The sequence below is a fragment of the Cheilinus undulatus genome, linkage group 2 (genome assembly GCF_018320785.1).
Source record: "Cheilinus undulatus linkage group 2, ASM1832078v1, whole genome shotgun sequence".
NCBI lineage: Eukaryota > Metazoa > Chordata > Actinopteri > Labriformes > Labridae > Cheilinus > Cheilinus undulatus.
In genome coordinates, this window is record NC_054866.1 from 21839023 (window position 1) to 21864570 (window position 25548).

At 38.1% G+C, this 25548-nt stretch overlaps 1 protein-coding gene across 2 annotated transcripts in view; it reads left to right on the forward strand.

Moving 5' to 3' along the window:
* pipox (pipecolic acid oxidase) overlaps positions 1-25327 on the forward strand; it is a 51216-nt gene extending 25889 nt beyond the window's left edge. The window contains exons 6-9 of one of the 2 annotated variants that reach the window (XM_041797818.1): positions 5384-5533; positions 11588-11663; positions 13571-13621; positions 24392-24507. In XM_041797818.1, coding sequence (XP_041653752.1) covers positions 5384-5533; positions 11588-11663; positions 13571-13617 — 273 coding nt within the window. In that variant the 3' untranslated portion in view covers positions 13618-13621; positions 24392-24507. Of the gene's footprint in view, positions 1-5383; positions 5534-11587; positions 11664-13570; positions 13622-24391 lie in introns of both variants that reach the window. The other variant, XM_041797810.1, reaches the window with a different exon arrangement.
* Positions 25328-25548: the final 221 nt, after the last annotated feature.

Consider the following 25548-nt stretch of genomic DNA (forward strand, 5'->3'; position numbering starts at 1 on the left):
TGCATTCATTTTATGTGTTAATGTATGTGAATTAATGAACTATTCAGTAACAGCCAAAAAACTATTGACCCTACTTAGTGGGCTAAAAAGTAAATGAAAGGTATTAAGTCAGAACATTAACTCAGTTACATAATGAAATAATTTATATGGCAGAAAGTTAACCTCCAGACAACTGTATTTATTCAAGTTTTTCACCAAATCTAAAATGTTCTTTTCTTGAAGCTACCACATCATGAGGACATTTTATTTACCTTCACCCATTAGGAATAATTTTCTGCCAGTTTCAACACAGATGAAAACATTTCTAACAAACGGCGCTAATACGGAGTTTCAGAGGTTTTACTATGGCAGGGTGACAGTCAGAGAAGCTGCATTTCAATTGAATTTCATTCCCATTGCTTATGAATTCTAGTTGGTCAGCAATTCACTTAATTGTTGTATTCACACATCACTACATTGTATTACTACAGGCAAGGCCGCCCATAAACTGAAACAAAGGGGAGAGCTTTATGGCATTTAGCCAAATTGGGGGCCCATGGAGGTCAGAAAAGTCATGGTCTAATTTAAAGTTAAGCTTTTATAACCATATATTTCTTTTAAACTGAATAATAACCACTCTTATTAAATCAATGTAATTTATTCAGTTATGATGTAGTACAGTATAGCCTTTTTTAAAATGCAAACCCCATTTCTTGAAACAGAATTACATTTTTAATACTGGTAATTTTATCAGTATGGATGGGCACATTGGGCTAAAACATTTCGAAAGAAATGCCAGACTTCAAAGCTAAGCCATGATGTGCACAAATGTCAGGATGCCTTGAAATAAAACAGAAAAAAACTGAGACAGCTTTGATGAAAAACAATTACATAATTGTGAAAAGAAGCAAAAATTGGTCAATGCTGGCAAAAAGTGGCAAAAATAGGTTAAAACTGGCTAACAGAATTGGTAAATGTGGACAAAAAGTTGCAAAAAATGGTTGAAAATTGGCCAAAAACAGTGGCTAAAGGAAGTGGCACAAATGGATACAAAGTGGCAGTAAAGGTATAAAGAAGTGGCAAATATGGATACAAAGTTGTTTAAAGAGATTTCAAGGGGCAAAAAAAGGTAAAAATGGTTGAAAAGCTACGGAAATGGGTTTAAAATGGCAAAAAAGTGTTAAAAATGTTCAGAAAGCTGCAGAAGTGGTAAAAAAGGGCAGGAATGGCCCAAAATGGGTTAAAAGTAGCAGAAAGAAGTGGCACAAATGGGCAAAAGTAGTAATAATGGCTACAAAGTGGCAAAACAGTGGCAAACATGGCTTAAAAGTGGCAACAAAAAGTTGCAAAATTATAATATAATAATTAATTAATTCCAAACCGAGTTGTAGTTTAACTAACTTTTGAGCTCCAAATTGAAGTAACTGTTAGCACAGACGCTAGCACCAGTGCTGCTGATCCAACACAAAGCATGGACATCATCATTAAATCACAACTGGCAAGGGTCCGTTATCTCAGTTTTTCAGGGGCTCAGCCAATTATGTGTGCAGGCCTGACTACAGGGGATAATTTTTGTTGATCAATAACTAAAAGCCTTACTTTGGATCTACTAATACCGTGTTTTTAATCGCTACAGCAAGAAGGGCCTTCAGAGGTGTATGGTCTGCAGCAAGACCCCTCTAATCAATATGACTAGAAGTTAAATATTTTGTCAGGTTACACAAAATACTAGGAATGTCCCAAACATCTGATCCCTGTGTGAACTAAATTGCAATTTGTTAATTTTTAAATCAACTTTTAGTTCAAATGCCAAGGCTTATTTCAAAGGCCTTAGAGATAAAACAGGAACTTTGGAGTATTATCAAACAGTTTCTTCTCCACAGAATGATAAAGATGCAAATGCAGTCACTTTATCTGAATTAATAGGGTTCAGTTCAGTAACTTGTTAACTAGGTTCTTAAGTCTTTGTTCCTCTGTCTAAAATCAGATGATGAATCTTTACAGCAGCTTCATGCAGCTCAGCTCAGAACCAGTTTGATCCAAAATTGCTATCACTAAAATAAACCATGAATGGATGAGATATACCAAAAACCATATAGCAAACATGAATTATAAACAACCAACTCAAGAACCATTAAAACAGCACCAATAATCAGCCATATACAACATTTGTAATGACTCTGAGTTATATCTGTTTTCTCTTCTCATTACCATTAAACATTTACATTCTTACTGCTGTACTTAATTATAACTTTGATAAACCGCTTGTGGGCCTCAACTCTGATGTGTGTCATTCAAAGTTCAAGGATTGTTTTAGGCTGTGTAGGGATTACAGAACAGATCATTCATTAAGTCAAGGCCAAAGCATGACAGGAAGATAGGTGTGGTTTCTGCTCCTCTCTATAAAACACAAGGATTGTCCTCTCACACTCACAGAATCTGAGAAACTGCTTGAAATTCCAGTGAACCATATGTGTTAGTCTCATTTTGTACTTGTCCTCTCTTCTCTCTTTAGTGTTGGATTGATCCATACAGAAAAAATAAAAAGCAGTATTCAGGTCAGGTCAGGTCAGGTATAAGAGCATGTACCAGTTTGGCACTTTGCAACCTTGGTCTCTGGCCTGCTGATGACTATTCTCGCCCTCGTCATCTGGACTAGTCCACTTGGTCCTGGGCACCCAGTATGCAGTGGGCTGGATAAGGCCCCAAAAAGCGTACCAGGTGCCCGTAAAAGCACGGCTGCTGATCCTGTATCAGGCAGCTGACCCTTCCCATCCAGGATCTACTGAGCACGTCAGCATTAGACACACAGTCTTGTCAATGATACCAAAAGATGTGCCTAAGAAAAGTCCAGTCGACACCTCTGGCCATCAGTCAACATCGAGGCCTCACAAGAGTATAGTAAGACCCAAAGGACGAAGTGATGAAAGACTGTCACTTTTGTCCTCATGCTCAGATATCTTGCACAGAAAGGCCCTGACCAAGGAGCAAACCAGACACCTTGCTGCTATGAAGAAACAGCACTAACTCTTGCGCCGCCGTGCAGCCCTGTCATAAGATCATGATTTTTATATTTTTTGACTGTTCATTTTCTTTGGCCTGCGTGGCATGAGTAAAAAGCATTTTGTGTAATATTGTTGAATAGTGGAGTGGGTACGGCGGAGTCGTGACATAAGCAAGCAGCAACAAGAAGCTGGTGCAATTATGGCGGAAGACATTAGTGTGGATGCTGCTAAGGCACCAGTTTTGTAGAACTTGACAACATTTCTTCATTAAAAGAAGAACAAAGAACAGCAGAGTTGTTTTCTTTTCAAAAACGACAAAAGTCGTGTATTGACATGTCTACAGTCACTCTAAGTTTACTTCTTCGGCAGGGGCGCAGCTCGGTAGCGGCTACGTCACATGTTTTGTTGCTCTGATTGGCCCGTAAAGATGTGACAGACAGAATGTTCATCCAGTCACCCTCAGAGGTTTTTTTAAAGGCTCCGCCCCTTCCCAAACACTGTTTATGAGTGGTTTTCCACTCATAAATGGTGTGTCAGGTTATAAATTTACCCAATTTCACAGTAAAACAGGGTTAAAAAGAAACATATCGATGCATGTCCATTAAGGACTTCAGGACTTTTGCCACCATTTTTATTTTCAGACACCTAGTCCCGATTAGTCGCAACCCACTGAAAACTGCTTTTGGGTCCCGACCCACCAGTTGAGAACCACTGTTTTAGAGGATTAAGAGTTTCTCAAGTAGAGCAGAATATGGAGAAATGTCCTCAGACACTAAATCAAGTATTCTTATTACCTCTGCCAAGAAGGTTATGTGATAGGGTGGGTTTATTCGTTAGTTTGTTGTTTGTTTGTTAGCAACATAACTCAACATAACTCGTTTGAACATAACTCAAAAAGTTATGGATGGATTTTGATGAAATTTTCAGGAAATGTCAGAAATGTTATAAGGAAGAACTGATCAGATTTTGGGAATGATCCAGATCACTGTCTGGATTCAGGAATTTTTTTAAGGATTCAGTACTATTGGGAGATAGGGTGAATGGCGGAGGCCTGTGCTGTTACCACTTTACACCAGGAGATGGCAGATATGAGTAACTTCAATCCCAGCAGCATTTTGGGTGTGTTTCTATTCAAAGTTTTGGATTTTATAGAGTTTGAAAGACGCACGCCCACTTGAGGAGACGAGTCGGAGCGTAACAGAGAGAAAGACAGTGAATTGTAGCGAGAATAATCACAATGCTGGGAGGAGTAGAGGAATATTCACCCTCTACCATGACTTCCAGTCGTCCGGTGAGACCATAGGTGAGACTGTCAGTGCATCTGTTGGCACCGGCAGGCAGCGCTTCCACCATGACAGTCCACCCGTAGCGAAGCCAATGCTTTGCCTCACCATGTTTCCACCCCACTGGGGTGGGAGTAATCGGCGAATGCAATGGTTGGGGGCACATGGGGACAGATCCAGGAATTTTTTCAAGGATTCTTCACTATTGGGAGATAGGGCTGATAGCGTAGGTCTGCACTCTCCGAGTGCTTTTCTAGTTGAATTATGTTTTTCTGAACAGACAAAAATATTAATGTAGTGTAATGTGTTTCAGTCCATTTTGGATTTCCTTTTAACAGTCCTCTTATGCCCATTATCACTTACAAAGAACTTTTTTCTCTTTATTTTTGATCAACCAACAACAACCTATGAAAAAATGTGCTATACATAGCAACAAGGACAGTCACACCTCCTCGCTAACGTAAAAGTTAAGTCTCTTCCTTGCTGAAAGTTGCTCTGAGAATATTCCCAATTCACTCTTCGACTCCTTGCTAGGATTTTTTAAGCCAAGTTAGAATCACTCTGTGAGGATTCTTATAATGTTTGTGAATATGTGCACTGAATATCTGATGGGTACATTTAGAGCCCTGCAATGTCTGCTTTCCTGTCCAGATGCTTATCACCTATTTTAATAGAAGAAGAAGAAAATTTTAGAAATGTTTGAATATAGGTTATAAGATTGCTGTTCATGTAATGATTTGGGTTTTTTTCCCCCCTGTAACATAATCTGAGACTAACAGAGAGGAGGAGCTGAAAGGTAAATAGAGCTTATGGTGCAGCTGCTCCTTTCACCAGGAGTCGGTCTGCAGGGACACCTTGGTCTGTTTATGGCTATTTTCATTAAAATGATGGAGAGGGTGGCAAAAACCATCACAGTGGAAATTATTCAAATATGCTGGAATACTAAATATAACATACATAACATGAATAAATGCAGAATGAATGCATCAGCAGCTTTACACATCAAGACTATTGTAATACATAAAAGGAAAACCAGAAAACACTCATGGAAAGGATGCTGGGTTGGCAAAACTGTTTCATACAGAGATAAAATTACATTTTTGTGTGTTTGTGCAGATCTGCTACCATATGGGCAGTGAAGCTGACCCAGACAACAGAGACCAGCAGACAGACAGGTCTGACATTGACATCCTGCAGCACTACGTCGCTCGTTGTTTGCCCGGCCTGGAGCCTAAACCTGCCGTGGTGGAGAGCTGCCTGTACACAGTAAGTTCTAACACATCACAGTGTCACCGTTAGTGTTAACTAATGCAACTAAGTTTCAGTTTTAGGCTTCAGGAAAAAAGGAGTATGTTTCTAAAATATTTTTCTTTATTCAATCAAATGATTAAAAAAAAATTGGTCATTTGCCCCTTGTGTTAATTTCATTGACTAAAAGTATGACCACAACTGTTCGGTGACTACCTTTTTTTTCCACTACCAAGACTAGCTAAAAATGTATCTTTGACAAAAAATCCTGATGATAAGTAAGATTAGTTTTAGTCAAGAGGACAAATGACACTAAAATGAAATTAAGTTTTCGTCTAACAAGTATAATTTGTCACCAGATCCAGGCAAAACAATGTCACACTACAAGACCCTTTGTCGTTCCCGGCTCTCTAAATCGGGCCCAATTTTTGACAATGAGCTGTGGCGTTGCAGTCAGGCTTAATCTGGCTGAATTTGTGTATTCTGAGCCGGGCTTAAGAGAACCTGTTCAGGAGAGGCAGATGTTAGCACCATATGTGGCCTCAAGGAAGTTGAAGTTATGTAGTCTGGGAATTTGAGGCTGAAGTGAGCAGGCTAGCTGATGATGCTGGCTTTGAATGTGGCTTCTGTCCAGCCCTCTCAAAGTAGATTATTCTCTGGCTGTGGATGTCAATGTGCTTGTTGCTGGCCACTGCACTGGAGATGACTTCAGCCACTCACTTCAAAACTTTTGATAGTGAAAATGACTAAAATGAGATTAAAACTAAAATACATTGTAATCTAAAGGCTAAGACTACATTCAAAATAGCTGCCAAAATTAACACTTGCATCCCTTTTGTAAAAAGGCATGACAATTAAAACAGGACCTAATGGCCTTTTAAGCTGTGAGGGAAAAGTAAAAATAATATGTTGAGCAGTATTTTTGAACAGATATGTTGGGTACAATGATTTATACTTTTGTCTCTCTAGTATGAAATCAAAATCATGTTTATCTTATTATTCTTAGCTCTTCTCAAGGGAGCTTGACATTTAAATGTTATGCAAATCTTCCACACTTTACTCAAGGGATTTTCAAATAATATGAGCAAATTGCTGTGACATTTACATTAATTTAAGTCCTCTGTTATAGAGAATTATCATTATGCTGCTGGTTCCATCCAAAACAATCTTGCTGTAATCTTATTTGAATTAACTAAAAGAAAAACTAATATTGCAAAATACTTCAGCAGAAGAAAGTTGAAGCCTTAACCTGCCATCATGTTTTAAGTGCTGCTGACAACTGTATATTTTGTTCCAGCTGGATAAAAAGGCCAACCCAGACAGATGCAGTCTTTTGCAACTGAGAGTTTCGGTCTTTCACATTTATAACATATTCTTCATTTTTACATATTCTTTGGGATGTCTTTATTTAAAACACACTGTATGCCTTGATCTTACCTCAGTAGATTTGTGTTTGCATATCCTTCTTTTATTTACATAAAATGAAAAAAAACAGAGATGTGCCAGAAATAATAACTTGGGTCATTATCCTTTTGAATTTCTTTTTCTTTTCTGGTCTGACTTGGTTTGGTCTGCATAGTACGGATGTTACAGATTTTTTTCTTTAAAGAATTTTAATCAACAGCAGAACTAATGGGCTATGAAGCATTTATTCAATGGAAATGATGATTTCTATCCAAATAGGGTGGGGGGGCATGGAAAAATATATCGCATGTTTTTTTTAATGGCCAGATAACAGTCTTCATCATATTCTTAAGACAAATTTGTAGGTTGATGATGAGAAGAACCAACCTTATATCCATATATTTTTTTAAAATGCACATATACTGTGTTTACATGTCAGGTTTTTTTCTTTTTTTTTCTGCAACAACCTGTTGGTCAGTGCCTCAGATATTTTTAAAATTTGCCATTTCATGGATGGCACCATTAAGTAAGGGAGAGTGAAGGTCTTCTCCCAGAATATTTAACGACCAAATGTTTATTTGCCTACATTTTTATCTATTTTATGGAACCAATTTCTGCATTTTCTGCACCACTTAAAAATTAAAATATGTGTGTCCCCTTTTGTGTTTTTTAAATCTATTAAAGTGTTTCTAATGCACATTTTAACACTGAGATTTTAGTTTTAATGCATGTGGACTATAAACAGAGTTCCAAAACCTGTAGCTTTACACTAGTAGCCTGGGCTTATGAAATTTGATAGCACAGATGTACTTCAGACTTGTTTATAGACTGCCAAAATAAGTAAATATAAACATAACCCAGAATATGATTAATTTCTGAGACACGCAGTTTTGCAGTAAAGCAGCCATTGTATGTTGTTTGAATGTAATCTTAGTTTTTTTTTTTATAAATGGGTCAGGAAAACGTTAAGTCACGGAGCGGTGATACAGGCTATGTCACACACACCTGCTGCTGTTCACAATGACAGGGAGAGGAGGGAGGTGTAGGCTGAAATCATGTAGCAGCAACATGTGGGCTGTAGAAAAGCATAAATATCAATGATAATGCTGTTTCAAACATTTTAAAATTGCAATCAATGTCCGGACCTTGCAGATATTGCCACCTCCCTCTGTAAAAAAGATTCTGATATTAAGTTCACTTGTGAATCCGTTATTCTGACTTTTACCTGTCAGTTGAAAAGGCTTGTAAATGACCCAGGAAAACAATGGAAAGCAAAACAATGTTGGCTGTAACAGTTGAAACAGCAGTATCTATGTCTGCCTCTTTTTCCTCCACTGACTGGGTTATGAATCTCTCCCCTGTTCGAAACTTGGCGGCCCACTAAGGACGCTAACTTTTGACCTCGTCACATAAAACACGTCATGTAAAACTTTGTGCAGATCATGCAAATAAATAGTTTTTGTACACTGATGGTTTTGAAAACCACAACACAGCTTCTTATAGGCCAGTTATAAATCTTCATAAGGAGTTAAGTCTTAAGTTTCAGTTTTATTTCCAGCTATAAATCACTGCTGCGTTGGGAAGTGGGAGAGCCAGCAAAACTGCATCAGATTCAAATGTTTTCACACAAGCTGAGGAAAGTAAAATGCATCATCAATTATGTTTAATTTTAAGAGTCTGGTATGGTGACAACCTGAAAACAGAGGAAAAAACATTACAAAAAAACAGAATATCATTGTTTGCAGTTGTAGCATTAAGGGGTTAACTTTAGCCAGTTAAAACAATACATCATCCACAAAGAAGCTGATAATTTGTTTATTACCAGCAGGTGTTGAGCTGTTTGTATTTCATTTACTGCTGGATTTTACTCTCAGGTGTTAGACTGTGTTTAGGCTGTGTTTGTGTGTGTCTATTTATTTCTGTGTTGTGTGGTTGTGCAACTACTCTGCCCTCCAGCACCACAGCAAGCAGCTTTTACCAGCATCACACGCTGCGGCTGTAGGAAGGCATAATTTCTGTGACCTTGTCCAATGCCCCTGAAATCCTGACAGTCACGCTCTTTTCTCACATCACAGTGTCTGTTTTGTTCCATTAACACAGATCTTTTAAAGAGGACGCTGAGTGAAATTACACACGTCTCTGTGGTTTGGTAAAAATATTCGCCTTCTGTCTGAGGTCATTATGTAACTCCTTGATAGGCTCTTTAATCCAGTTAAACACATTTTTAAACACATTTTACACAAAGACTTTGAGTGGAGCCACTCTGAGGCCACAATGCCATGTGGAGGGTTTATGTGTGACCTTGTCAAATGTTCCCAGGACAATCTGCAGTTATTCTGTTCTCTATTCATACCTCTATACAGAGGGATGGAGAGATAGAAAACTGACACAACTCTATGCAAAAATGTGCTTTAATAGGAGCATCAGGCCCAGTATTCACAGCTCAGCTGTGCACTTGAAGCTGAAGCATTTATTGTAAGCTCAATGGTCAACGTTTTAACATTGATTCAGTATGGCTGACTTGAAGTGCTTTGAAGGAATGGAAGTGTATTTCCCACACATCAAAATGCATTTGTTTTTTGCATTATTTAATCTGTCATTAAATATGCAGAAATCTGTCTGTACTTTTGTACACTTTCATCCAGGCAGTTGTGTAAGAGAAAAGACTCAATTAAATACATGCAAACAACACTTAAGTGAAGTCTATAATTAGAATAACTACTGAACACAATTAGATAATGGATATATTTGCTTAACATTACGCCGCTTTCCACATTATTAAGCAAATTACATTTTTCTCTTATTTTTCCTGAATATTAATGCAAATGACAGTCAGAATATTTTCAAGTCATCAGCTGTTAGAGCATAATTCAGATGTTTTTGAACAAACTTCATCATGATAACCATTATTTTTAAAAATAAAAACCTCAAAATGCACTGTTCCACCTTATTAAGCAGGCCACAGGTTTCAAGCAATATGGGAAAGAAAAAGGATCTCTCCGCTGCCAAAAAGCCTCAAATAGTGCAATGCCTTGGAGAAGGAATGAAAACATTGATAATTCATAAAAAAGTACTCGTCATCATTGTACTGTGAAGACATTTGTGGCTGATTCAGAGCACAGACGGGTTCATGCAGATAAAGGCATAATGAGGAAGTTTTCTGATGGACAAATTCATCAGATTAAGAGATCAGTTGCTAAAATGCCATTACAAAGCAGCAAACGGGTATTTGAAGCTGCTGGTGCCTCTGGAGTCCCACCAACCTCAAGGTGTAGGACCCTCCAGAGGCTATTCGGCCACCCTATCCAATGCTCAAAAGCAGAGTTCCAAAACCTGTAGCTTTACACTAGTAGCCTGGTCTTATGAAATTTGATAGCACAGATTTACTTCAGTCTTGGTTATAGACGGCCAAAATGAGTAAATATAAACATAACCCAGAATATGATTAATTTCTGAGACACGCAGTTTTGCAGTAAAGCAGCCACTGTATGTTGTTTTAATGTAATCTTAGTTTTTATTTGTAAATGGGTCAGGAAAATGTTAATTCACGGAGGGGTGACACAGGAACGGTTGCGGTTGGCCCAGAAATACATGAAGACTCATTTTCAAACAGTCTTGTTGACTGATGAGTGCCGTGCAACCCTTGATGGTCCAGATGGAGGAGTAGTGGATGGTTGGTGGATGGCCACCATGTCCCACATTAGCAAGGATGTGGCGGAGTCATGTTTTGGGCCGGATTCATGAAAAGAGAGCTGGTAGGCCCCTTTAGGGTCCCTGAAGGTGTGAAAATGATCTCAGCAAAGTATATAGGGTTTCTGACTGACCACTTTCTTCCATGGTACAAAAAGAAGAGCAGTGCCTTCTGTAGCAAAATTATCTTCATGCATGACAATGCACCATCTTGTGCTGCAAAGAATCCCTCTGTGTCATTGGCTGCTATGGGCATAAAAGGAGAGAAACTCATGGTGTGGCCCCCATCCTCCCCTGACCTCAACCCTATTGAGAACCTTTGGAGCATCTTCAAGCTAAAGATCTATGAGGGTGGGAGGCAGTTCACATCAAAACTGCAGCTCTGGGAGGATATTCTGACATCTTGCAAAGAAATTCAAACAGAAACTTTTCAAAATCTCACAAGTTCAATGGATGCAAGAATAGTGAAGGTGATATCAACGTATGTGTCCTATGTTAACATGGAACTTGGCCTGTTAAGATGTTTTGATTGAAATAGCTTTGATTTCAGTAAATATGACCTCCTAATGCTGCAAATTCAATGAATAACCATTTTCAGTTCTTTAAAACCTATAAATTCCTTTGTTCAAAATCATTTGAATTATGCTCTAACGGCTGATGACTTGAAAAATATTCTGTCATTTGCATTAATGTTTAGGAAAATATGAGAAAAATGTCATTTGCTTAATCATGTGGAATGTGGTGTATAACTAGTCTTTATAAAGCAGTATGATCATTACTTTAATTACTTCTACCATTGTTGATTAAATCTTAAAATGATCTGTCATGAAACAGTAAATTATGTATGCTTATTTTAAAAGTTTGAAACTCAGTGCTTGGTTTCAGTTCAGTTTTAGCAAGAATCTACCCTCTGGCATTTCATTTTTCAGTGTGTTTATTATTAGAAGTTTTTCTAACTTTATTCAATTTTATTTTCAGCTAACACCTGATCGGCACTTTGTGCTGGACCAACATCCTGCTTACAGCAACATCGTTATTGGAGCAGGATTCTCAGGTAATAAAACTTTATACAACACAAAACAACAATGTATAACATAATAAACAAAGTGAATCCAGACTTGTCTCAACCTGACCTGATACTTGCCAGCAAACCAAAGCTAGCTCCTATATTCCCTTCTTTTTGGGTGATGTAAAACTAGTTAGCTAATGTTGTATGGGACAAAAGCAGTAACCTCATCACATCTGAAATCAAAACTCCTTTGTAAGATATATTGAGAATGATAATTAAGAGGCAGATGCATACACTTGTATCAAACAGGCATAATGGAAGATACTCAAATGTGAATTTAACAGGCTGGTATTTGAACCCCATTTAAAAGATTTTTTGTGCTTTAGGTTCGTTCATGTTTTTGAGTTATTTTAAGGTGCAAAAACAGTTTATAATACAATACATACTTGCAGAAATGAAATTATTATCCACAAAAATATTTATAGACATCTGTAGCCATTCGTCGTTCAGTCAAGCTTGACACATGGTGACACAAGTGTGTTGCTCAACAGCCAAGGTCAAGCTCATTGGCGTTTCTTTCATCTTGGCCTTTCACCTGGCTTTAGAACAGCAAATTCTGCATGCTATGAAGTTGTATAGTGTGAAGTTTAGCAACTGCAAGTCAGCAGTCATTTAATTTTTGGATATAATTAAGCAGCAAATACAATATTTGACCTGGTTGCTGTATAAATGCCACCAGACTTCAATGACATAAAAACAGGAGTTGCTGATCTACTTCTACCCTAACCATTTAGATTGTAATGGTATAGATGTTTTGAATTCAGACTACTGTAAAACCTGATGTGTAAGATCTAAATGGTTGGCCGTGTTCTGTACCAGGGTTTCCGCTACATTTAATTGATCATGGCATACCGCCACGCCAAAATAAAAGCCACCATGCCTTCAGAATTATAATCTTTTTTTTATCAGATGTTAAAAATGTAAATTATACTGTATGAATTTTGCTTAGTTTAGTACTTCCCTGATTATAATTCAATGGTTAGCAGTAAACCAGAGTAGTTACATTCATCATCAACCGTGTCTCATTAAGGAGATGAGACGCTAGCGATCTAAAAATAGCTTGTTGTCGTAAAAACTCCAGCAGAACTTTAGTACCATTTCTGTTACAAGACTGGACAAAAACAATAGCAATTGACTGTCAGGCGTCATCTAATCCATGATATTTGCCTCATGGAGAGAGGAAGGAAAAGCGCAAGCTTCACAGTCACGGGGCAGGGGCAGTTGTGCATGTGTGTGTGTGTGTGTATGTGTGACAAAGAGGAGGGATAGTTTGTGTGTCCGTCCATGAGTACAGGTCAACCACAAGTAAGTGAGTGATAAATGTTTATAAGTTATAAAATTAATAACTTTAAGAGGCTGAGGCTAACCTGTGCCTCCTCTGGGATTAAGTAATTGCAAGAGGACGCAATAAAAGCAGAATGCCGCTATAAGAGTCTTTCATTCAAATCATATCCCCAGGCTGTAGTTATTAGTATGGTAAAGTGTTCATGTATGTTTGTAGGGGGGGAGGCAAAGTAAAAGCATAAAAAATAATTTTCATTTTTTGGAAAAAAAAAAATCTGTGCATGTTTATCCTGTTGCATGTTCAAGCTATAGAATGTAACAGAACTAAAAAAAAAGTAGCTTTCTTTAAGTTTTAAGAAAATATATATTTAGACTCTAACATTATTATTTATGTTCAATGGACCCTAATGTTTTTTTTGGGGGGGGGGCTTCCCCACTGTTTCATAAAATACTGGAGGAAACCCTGTGTACACTACTGTGAAAATATACCAGTAAAAAACACTGAGATATGTGGCATCATTATCAAAAGTGTAGCCACCATCATCACACACTGTATTTAACCTTTATGATGCTGGCAAAAATTGTACTCCATATGTTTGTATTGCCAGCTGCTGCGTTTCTGCGGGAAACATTCAGTGATGCAAAGGGAAGCTGACCAGGTTGGTGGTGTCACTATCTTTTCTCCCTCTTTAGGGCATTTAAAGAAAATAGTAATATACTGTTAAGTAAATAAACTTTGTGGAGTGATGTTTGATCAAAAAGACTCCTCACTTCAGGACTGGTGGGCAGAGCGACCCACGGGCTGTGGGTTTGTCCTTCACAACTATTAACATCACTGTAGGCTGAGAGATGTTTGGTGTAGACAGATGTACAAAAAAACTACAAAGCTGCACAGAAACAACAAGTTGTGGACTCTGTTGGATATACTAAGTAAACATAGAAAAATGACCAGGGCTTTTACACTATTGTGATTATATTTATATTATACTGTAATAATTTCAAACACCAAAATCAGGCAATGATGAGTAAAAAAGTTGTGAACAAGGAATTCCTGTGTTCTGCGATCTTAAATTTCTCTTTTTGTCAGCGTAGTTTCATGTTGTCGTAGAGAGTGATGTAATGACTGCAGTTAAAAATACCTTTCTCTTTAACAAAAAGGTCTATCTCTGTAGAGAAACTCTCTGTTGTGTCGTCAGGCATTTCGTATAACCATCTGAGCCTTTTAGAGGATACTTTGATGAGCTTATTTGCCCCCAGGATAATACTGAATTCATTACAACTTCATGGCTGACAGCTGAAGAAATGTGCTGGAGCAACCCTTTTGGCACCAATTAGTCATTTAGACCTCAGAGCATGTGGAAAAAATGAGGTCTTAGAAATACCAGAATTGCTTTAAAAATAAGCAGTAAAAACTGAGACCCTGAAACCCTCAGATTTAGTGAAATGAAAAAAAAAAACCAAGTATTGCAGGTATTCTGTATTGCCAGTTCCAGGACTACTAAGAGCACCTGTTCCGTATGTGTCTCTTCTCTAACAATCATTTATTAGAAAGTAAAATACTATCAGGATAGTCTAGATAAAAAACACAGTGTCTGTGTTTTGAAGGCATTAGAGTAGAAAACGTTGATGTCTAAATGAAAATGCCAACAGCTCGAGAAGACAAAGAGCAGAGAGGAGTAGATCTGGCACCTTGTACGACAGATGTGTGCTGATGAGAGCCAGCACCAAAACAGCAGCAGCAGCAGCTGAATGAATCAGCATCACTCATTTGCTCCTCACCAGGAGGAGCAGAGGGCTGAGCAGTCAAGTGAGGCTCACACATTGAGGGCTCAAGTGTTGACTGTGGCTTACAAGAGCAAGATCAGAGCATATGAAGAGTCTGTGTTATAGACAGGGATGAAAAAAAGAAGCACAGAGTAGTAGCTGTATGCATCGGTAGCATACAGGATTCAATTTGAGAGGTCTTACTTATAAATGTATCGTCTTATGTTTTAAATTAATCTGTAACGACCTGGAAACAAGATTACTTTTAATTTCATTTGGCTGTTTGCCTTCAGGTAGACTTATTGTGAACGGGACACAGCTTTTATCATTTGACTGAAAAGTACTGCTGTTGATCAATTCAGGTCCAAAATCTTGACATCAAATTGGAATTCAACATATTGTGTTAGAAATGTAAAGGGACTGCCCTCTACAGGTTCATACCTGGCTACTGCAACAGATTTTTTCTATTGGCTGGTCTGGAGGCAGGTGACAGATGTGTTCCTAGCATATGGATAAGCTGCATGTTTGAATGGAAGTAGGGATTTTTCAACAAATTTCTTCCAACCAGGTCCCCATAATATCTTCAGCAGAAGTAAATGTGAGCTGATGTGTAAACACAGGTAAAAGTAGAATTGGCTGCAAGTAAGCAGGCAGGGGTGATGATTAATTTTGCCCAGTCAGCAGTATTAAACTTTGCTGTGTCACTGTCTTGGATATCTTGCAACTATTACCACTGCATCCTCCTTTTAGGTCATGTCCCACCTCCTCAGACAACGCCCCCTCTGTGTTAATCCTGGCACACAATACAGGATAATCATGCAATTTTTCTGCCTGAATACCTCTTCTGATCAAAGTCTTGAAGATTGTCTTCTCAGGTTTTCCTATGGTGTGTGGTGTATTGAGAGTGAGCTTTCCCTCTCTGATCTACTCGGAAGACAATCAATCTGCTCTGACTTTGATTGTAAATATTTAACACGTTCATTATTTCCGATCTGAAATCCTGATGTGTGGGGGGATCATGATAACTTTCAGGCAGGTATGAGCAGGGTTGTTACATGGAATGGAACAATAGCCAATCAGGGAGCAAGCTAACCCAAGGAGGAAGCACAACAAACCCAGCCATGGCAATGATAGTAAGAGCATAAAGGTAAACTGACACTAGAGATGGAGGATCAAGATGTTGATTTGTGGCAACAGCACAAGTATTTATACAATCTGTCCTTTAAAACATAACGCAATCAAACTAACAAGGGAGGGACCTAGACTGAAATTGCTACCATGGAGTGGATGTAGCAGGTGCATAACAACTAACATTTAGTTTGTTTACTCTAAACTTGCATTTGACTGTGTGACATTTTGAATTCTGAGAATCGAGAGTCTTGTTGTTGTCACACAAAAAGTGTGAGGTGGGCTGTGTGGTTCATCTTATTGCACACCACACACTGAGAATAAAATGGTTGAATCTGTCATTGTTTTGGCCATGCATGGAGTATGGAGTAATATTTTAGTGTGTTCCTGGCTTACAGGGAAAACTCTGTAATGTACGGCATGTGGATAACAGCTTTGGAAATTTTCCAGTCAGTGAAGAATGAAAATGTGTTGGCTTGAATCAGGATCTGATCTTCTAGAAGGTTTAGAAGTCAGCTTCTAAAAACACCTTGTGTGATTCTTAAAAAAAAGATTTAAAAAAAAGGCAGAATCTTGTGCAAAAGAGTTCATTCAGCATTCTAGTTGCATACAGCATAAACTCAAGTGACTTTTGACAAAGCACACTAAATTTCTGTTCTCTGTGCATACACTTTCATACAGTTTTCCACCATCAATCCCAAATAGCTCAACAAACTCCTCTTTTTGAAATAAACATCTCCTTTGGATCCTCATATAATAGTCTCTCAATGTTCATTTAGGTCCTCAGACCTAAAGATCTGTTGAACCTCCTCCATTGTCTTGAATCAGCTAGTTCAACAACTGCTTACCTCAGCTTTATTCTACATTCCTTTTTGGGACAAAGGAGCGAGAGGCACCCCACAGTTTTTGTACGCCTCTGGGCCATGGTAAGTTCATACCAAGTTCATTTTCATTCATCTCCAGGATTTCTAAGAGGTCCTCACTCCCCTATGGCACATAAAACTGGCTTGCCAACCCTGAATCGGCAGCCGAGGCAATGCTTAGCTCACTGATTCTAATCCACTTTGGAGAAAAATTAAACATTTTTCTGAACATGCTCAGAAAAAGTCCACACAGTCTCCTCTTTTGTCCATGCTTCAACTAGTTTATACATCCTCCTCACTGCTCTTTCATCTGGCTTCAACCATGAATTTGCATGTTATTACTCGTATAATTTCACCTAGTTATCAGAGTTTTCTCCTTTTTCGGGGGGGGGGGGGGTTCACAATTTTCAGCGAGGCTTCTGTGAAAATAGCTATTAAGAAATATTATAGCATCATCTGCATATTTTAAATTTTGTATACCCAATGAAACCCTTTTTAATCCATGAAACAAGTATTTTTGGCCGCTGCTTTATTGCTGGTGCCAGAATTGCCTATTTTTGGAAAAGACAGTTATACTTTAGATTAGGGTTGGGTATTGTTGTGGGTTTTCTGTGCTAAATTGATGTTTTTTTAAAAGGTGCTGGTCTCCAAACAGTGCCTGAATCAATAATTTCAAGAGAAAAAAAGAGGTTTCAAAGTTAGTGGCTGAATCAAAGCTGCCTCTGAGTCATAAATGATTCAGAAATGAGATGCCAATGGAGCATATATGATAGAAACACGTTTAATAACTTCGTGCCTTTTCTCTGAAGTAGTGGGGTAGCTAGGTACTGAAATGAAGCACCAAAATCTGTGTTGTAATTCAGTAAAGTGGCTATTGGATGTGTTGGCACTGGTACCATGTAGTGATGCACGAAAAGTATTTTTTTGAATTGATACTGATAACCGATAATTTCCTACTCCTGATGGCCGATAACCGATAATTTTTTTTGATTGTGTGATTTTAAAAAAACAAGTTCATTCCATGTATTTATGCACATCTGGGGGTAAGAAGGGGTTAATATGCAGTGAACAAAGATGTGAACCGACATTATCCTCTTTTCCCTTGGAATAAATTCTTGACAAGTGATCAAATCTGACACTTCAATAAACTAAACAAGGATTCAGCTGACTAATGTCAAATCAGACAAAAACAAATGATAACAGGCTGTCATGCTTGACAAATGGAGATTTTTAGGTGTCTTTTTGTTTTTGCTGCATAAATCAGAAATAGAGCTGATGTTTTACATAAAGATTTAAAATATACACTGACATAAGTCATATCAGAGATAGGTTTAGAATGTAAAGTCCACCGTGGTCTGTAACTTCTGTTCCTAACGTCGATCAGACTGAATGAAAGCACATCAAATAGAGCAGGCAGATATACGTCTATGAAAGCAGCGGTGGATCAGGAGACTGTCAGAATGATTTGTCATTATTAGCATTGCCTTTTGGCTCTGACGAACTTTCTGCAGTTTCCAATGTCTGCTCAATCAGCACTCTTCCTCGTCTTAACCTTTGTCTAGGTCCTAATGCCCACGGCTAACGCTAGCGGCTACTGCCGCTTCTTTTTAATGTCGTTAGGATGATGACTTTAAGTGACTTTAAAGACCAGTTGAAGACTTCTTTCCACTCTTCAGGACCTTTGCGGGGCAAATTCCACACACACTGTCATGTTATCTTCCAGTAAATACTGAAGAACTTCGCCGTGTTGTTAGCTCTTAGCAAAGAGGCCGTTTCTCTTCTTCTCTGGTGGTTAACAGTGGGTCGTGTACTGTGGCGCCACCTACTGTTTCGGAATGTGTAGTCTCGTGAGAAAGAAAACCAACGTCTTTATTATCGGTGGATTTTATGGGTTAATATTTTATTATTTGCAAAAATAAAATATGTAAAATATATGCGTTAACAGCCGATAATTTATTGGTGCCGATAATTATCGTGCATCCCTAGTAACATGGTTTTCCCAGATTTTGATACTCCTTCCTTTTTGGGGATTCTGAGGGTTAATTAATGGCTAGGTTTTCATGGTTTCTGCTTTACAGTAAGTCTTTTTTCTGACTACTCTTAACTACAGCTTCTTGGAGACTCTGTTTGCATTGTTTGCAGACATAAGCTTTTAATATAGTTAGTGTAATATAACCTTCTCATTGCTACTCATCCATATTTTTGGTAGGAGAGCCAACAAATTATTTACAATCCTGACTCCAAAGCATGGGGCACTACAGCCATCTAAATCAATGTATTACAAACCTTGAACAAGCTGAAAAGTTTGGTATGGCAAACACATTTTACTACTATGGTCTACTGGTACAATAAGCCACACAACAAGACAGATATTACATGTCCTTAGAGGATATTTCAGCCTCATTTCATGTTCAGAACAGACATTATTGGATGTAATAGGCAAATAATTACAAAAACTCCACAGGCAAGAAACTGCAAAATGAATCTTCCAACAACTCACATATTTTATTATCACATGCACATTATATATTTGCCAAAGTTTTGACTGGTAGAAAATTACTGCAGTTAAGTACCTAATGTATCATTCTCAGTGCTGTTAACATTGCTGAGCTCTGTATTTCATCTGAAGTTTGCCCACTTTAGTCACTTGTTGACTAACTTGTGAGAAAGTTGTAGAGACATGCCTTTTTTTATGTTTTTACTGAAATACACCAAAACCAGTTCCTGACCTCTGAACTGGATGTACACACATAAATCTGATATTATTCTCTTAGCCAAGCATCACTGAAGACATGCAGATCTGCTGAATCCTCCATTATAAAACATGGCTTTGGTTACACAATGTTGAACCTGTGCCTTTGGTGTGAAATCAGGGTCACAAACATTTTTAGCTTCAGTATTCATCAGGCTAACCTATTTTGCAGTTCATTTGTAAAACGTTTTAACAAAGTGGGTGTTTAAACATTGAGTTTCTTTATGCTGGCCAGCTTCACTGGAGGCAGAGCATTGTGAGTGGGATATTAATTACAGATATAATTAGGTGAAGGACAGGAGTGCAGGAGGAGATGGAAAAGTGCCAGGAGACACTGAAGGTAACTGAAGGAGAGGAGAGGTGGAGCACAGTCAGCCTTCTGGGAGATTCAGCCATGTTAATTAGAAGAAGAACACGAGTGGAGACCCAAAGCAGAGACGCTGTCACCCTTACAATGAGCATGAACATCTCATTAAAAGTTAACCATCTTTGTCCTTAGAATACATGGGAGGTTTCAGTGCTTTTGTAAGACTCTGTAGATACCATTGGGAGGGTATACTATTATTCAAAGGGTATGCTATACTCTCCATATGCTGCAGCTCTGGACAATATGTAAGATTATCAGGATACCTTTTCATGTCTTTAATTTCTAAAATTTCAACTTATACATCAAAACAGGTGTTCAATTTACTTCATCTTGAACTCTATGCTAAGTGTAGCCATGGTTGTGACAGGTTACTTTTTGTGTTCAGCCCAAAAGGCTCTGTTAAACAATCTTAGGACATGCATATTCTGTTTTTAATTATTTAATAGATATGTTTTAATCTTGCAAAGCAGATGGATTGGCTAGATTCCATGCCTGTCATCAGGAAAATCCATCTTGCAAATCTCCAATCTGAAATGATTCTGCCAGCTTTGAGAACGGACCTGACCTATCAGTGTCATTTGAGGAGAAAGAGGCAGTAGCTACAAGCAGGGTTTAATTGTACTGGAAGCAGATAGCGATAGTTGCCACCAGTGTAGCATTTAGCTTGGCCGTAGCTATAAAATAGCAGTAGTTTTATCAGAACTGGACCACATTTATTTGTTAAATAAAGAGCAAAGAACAGCACTGAAAGCTCCTCATGACAGAAGAGATGTTTCTGCTCTTCTGCCAACCTGCTTCATCATGACTTGACAATAGTCATGGATGCCATGGTAGCCATGTACAGCAGCAGTCACAGAACTGGGTCACATTTCTTTATTAAAACAAAAGCAAAGAGTCACACTGGAAAGTTCTTTTGGCAGGGAAGATGTTTTTGCTCTTCTTCTAGCCGGCCTCGGCATGAGTTATCATCTGTGGCGCTTCCCTGCCAGAACAACTAGTGAAGCTTCTTAAAGGAGCAACACTCACTGAAATCACTGGAGGCTAATGCCAGTACTATTGTCAAGCACCCTATACAACCCAAATTTAAAAATACCAGAATATCCCTTTGACACACATTCAATGTTACAATGTTATGTTGAGACCCACTTTTACAAGTGGTCTCTTAAGGTTGTTTGGTCTGCACCATGACTCTATTGACTACTTTGACTTCAAGCACAAATAATCACACTAATTTAAAAAAACAGACTTGAGGTCTTTCTAACCAAACCAAACAGATAAGGTGTGAAAACAGTTAACACCATCAGTATGGCTTGGATCGAAATATCTGACCACTTTTCAGACTGACATTATTTTTCCCCCAGGTTGAACATCAGTAACCAATGGCTTGTCTTGATTATTAAAGCTAGAAAATATTAAGTTTTATTTGCTTTTTTAAAAGAGGACATGTGTTATTTAAAGGCCTTTTTTCCCATTTCACATGCTTTTTTATCTTCTTACAGAAGAGGGTCACCTCCCATGTTGTATTGGCTTAACTGAGAAGAGTCCCAAGAACTTAAGTCAAAACATTAATGTAATCAACAAAAAAAACCTTCACAGAAATAAATATTTAAAAATATTTGTGATCATAAAATATATAAAATCTACAACCTGAAGCTCAGGGCCATGTTGAAAAAGTTTACTGGGCCTTTTGTACAACAGGAAATAATCGTGTTGCCCCCTTCCCCGTCCTTCACTGCGTGCACTTGTCATCAAAGCCCAACACAAGTGCTTTAAAGCAAGTACGTGGAGGTTGCTATGGCTACAAAGTCACCCCGTGGGTTTGGCCATCTATTGAGGTTTTTTATTCTTCATCTCCAGTGAGAGGGAAAAATTCACGTGGCCAAACTGTCACAGCTGATCTTTTATGACTTCAAAGGCAGGCAGGATCCGCGGGAGCTCCGAGACCTTTGTCAGATGGCAACGTGCTGCATTCCTCCAGCAATGTTGACATTCAGAGTTTGCCTCTCAGACCTCAGCAACAAGGACAATAAGCCTGCAGCAATTCAAAAATATACTCTGGCTTTATGTCACTGCTGGGCCTGAGCACATGAAGCCAGACAGAAAGGACAAATTTCACAGAATTTAACATTTGATCCCAGTTCAGTAAAAATGAGAGATCTTTACAAGAGCTTAATTTTTCTTGGCTCTAGTAATGATGTTTGGCTTGTTAGCTGCCCAAATAAAACTCAGGTGTGAAATCTTTGCTGCCACCATGTTGTTTTTTGAAGGCAGAAAATACCAGACTCAGGGTCAGTAGAAAATTCAGTAGGGTAGCTGATTATAGTGTTTCTCAGTAAATGAGATTCTTTTTGTTGTAGGTGGCTATAATCTTTAAACATATAAGATTAAAGATGCTTACAAAGCTTGTGGATCATAACCAGTTAGTAAGGAAAGCAACAGTGCATTGCACCAATTAGGTAACTCAAAACATTCAATTTTCTCATCACTACAGCTCCTGTACTCTGTTATAAGCCAACAACAATCTTGACCCTTGTACACGGGGTGCCACAAATATTTCAGTGCATCACAATTTGAGTAAATTGGCTAACTAGCCAAAAGGATATTCTATAAAGTGAACCCAACATACACAGGTTTACTTTAATGAAATTACTTAACTAAACTTAAGCCCCAGTCAAGGATATAAGTATTGTGAACTAGTCATGAAATTCTTTATTAACTTTCTCTACTTAATATAGGGATACCATGTACTATACAGGTGCATATCAAAAAATTTGAATATCATGAAAAAGATCAGTATTTTTTGTCATTCTTTTTCTGAAAGTGAAACCCACATATTATATAGACTTGTTACACATAGAGTGAAATATTTCAAGACTTTATTTCTTGAAATGTTGATGATTATGGCTTACAGATAATGAAAACCCAAAATTCAGTGTCTCAGAAAATTAGAATATTACAAGATCAGTTAAAAAAGGATGTTTTAAACAGAAATGTCAGGCTTCTGAAAAGTATGTTGATTTCCATGCCTTCAGTACTCGGTTGGGCCTCCTTTTGCATGAATTACTGCATCAATGCAGCGTGGCATGGAGGCGATCAGCCTGTGGCACTGCTTAGGTGTAATGGAAGCCCAGGTTGCTTTGATAGCAGCCTTCAGGTCATCTGCGTTGTTGGGTCTGGTGTCTGTCATCTCTTTCTTGACAATACCCCATAGATTCTCTATGGGGTTCAGGTCAGGCTAATTTGCTGGCCAATCAAGCACAGTAACACCATGGTCATTGAAAGCTTTTGGTACCTTTGGCAGTTTGAGCAGGTGCCAAGTCCTGCTGGAAAATGAAATCAGCATCTCCATAAAGCTTGTCAGCAGAAGGAAGCATGAAGTGCTCTAAAATTTAGTGGTAGATGGCTGTGTTGACTGTGGACTTCAGAAAACACAGTGGACCAACACCAGCAGATGCCATGGCAGTCAAAATCATCACTGACTGTGGAAACTTCACACTGGACTTCAAGCAACATGGATTCTGTGCCTCTCCACTCCTCCTCCTCCAGACTCTGAGACCTAGAAGAGAATCTATGGGTTATTGTCAAGAGGAAGATGAGAGACACCAGACCCAACAATGCAGATGACCTGAAGGCCGCTATCAAAGCAACCTGGGCTTCCATTACACCTAAGCAGTGCCACAGGCTGATCGCCTCCATGCCACGCCGCATTGACATAGTAATTCATGCAAAAGGAGGCCCAACCGAGTAATGAGTGCATAAAAATCAACATACTTTTCAGAAGCCTGACATTTCTGTTTAAAACATCCTTTTTGTATTGATCTTATGTAATATTCTAATTTTTTGAGACACTGAATTTTGGGTTTTCATTTCTGTAAGCCATAATCATCAACATTTCAAGAAATAAAGGCTTGAAATATTTCACTCTATGTGTAACAAGTCTATATAATATGTGGGTTTCACTTTCAGAAAAAGAATGACAAAAAATACTGATCTTTTCCATGATATTCAAATTTTTTGATATGCACCTGTATGTACTTTGTTTTAGCAGATATTTAATGTATGTCTGCATTCGTAGAACGTTTTTGCCATGTGTTTCTTTTTGACCCTGACGAAGGCCACAAGGAGAAATGCATCAGTCTATTAAAGTTGTTCTCTGGAGCTTTCTATTTCCACATCAGTAGAATAAGTCACATGGAAGACAACCACATTTTGATTACACCTAATGTGCTTTTCACAGTGAAGTCCAGTTTAGCACAGGATTGGGCAGTACTGCCAGCTCCCCCCTAAGTGTCTCTACACTGTCTGATCTGATTGACTTTACATTGTTTTAAAGCAAAAATCACTCTCATGCTTCCCTGCTACTCTTGACAGTATCTTTTTTTACTGTTTTAAGGGCAGCAGATTGACATACTGCACGTTTCAAAACCCCATTCATTAAAATCATAGACACAGTACATGGTGCAGAGCATTAACTGGCTCCCATTAGAACATGCATCTAACATTCTCTGATGACTATGTTCCTATTGTGCTCACTATCTTGACCTCTCCTCTGCAGGTCACGGCTTCAAGTTTGGACCAATTATTGGCAAACTCCTGAGTGAACTCAGCCAGGGAGAGGTGCCCTCGTATGACCTTACACCTTTCAGGATCAGGCGCTTCCATGGAAACACTAAATCAGCTTTATAGATCCAGGACATGAATGCTGCGGCATCTGAAGATCTTCAAAAGTCTTAAATCTGATACTAGTATGATTTGTCATTGTAATTCAAACCTTGTTTTTTCTGCTTCATTCGATGTTTTCTCAGTGAACTTACCAAATCTTTCATTGTGCTGACATGGAACAAACTTTATCCACTACTTGTGTAATTACAGTAAAAACTTTAATTTTCAGCTCTTTTAAGTGTAGGGTTTTTAAGATGGTCAGTTGTTTTACTTTGATATGATTCAAGAGAATATCAAGCAATGTACGCTTTTTGAACATCAAAGACACAAAAAAAACATCTTGGGCTGCTGATATTTGGTATTTCTTGTGTTTCATTGTCAAAAATTGCAGACTATCTCCTATTCACTGCTGAAATCATATGTTTGACCAAGGTATTTGTCCACAGATTTTATAGTGCTCTCTTACTGTCGCTCGTGACAGCTTTTGGTTAAACTTCTGACTGCAGAGATACTTTTTAAGCTGTTTTTTTTTGTACAATAATAAAATAACATGAAAATGGATATTGTAATATATTAAAAAATAATGAAGTACTTCAAAGCTTGACAACCTTCTTCCACTGTTCGATTAATTTTGATGAGGTCAGCCATTTCTTCTCCCACACATTTCTCCTTATAGTACAAATTCTGAATGTAATTGATGTCAAATCTATGAATGTTTAACCTTTAATTGGTATGTGTGCAAATATAATTATTTTTAAATGAAGTCTTAAAATGTCTTAAGTACAATAGTTTTATATTATGTTTGATATGAAGATACTTATTAAAAATATCACACACTATAAGATTTGTGTGTTTATTGATATACATATTCTGTTTGTAGTAAGTGGTGAATGTACCATATTCCTCTAATACACTAATATCTAGGCGACTGAGAGACCCCCGGTAAGTCACCCAAGTTCCAGTCTCACTAGAAAAGCTTCTGTAATTGGAGTGACGAAAGCATGGATAGCATCATTAGAAGGGTGGAACAGAGGGCTTTTAGAAGAAAAT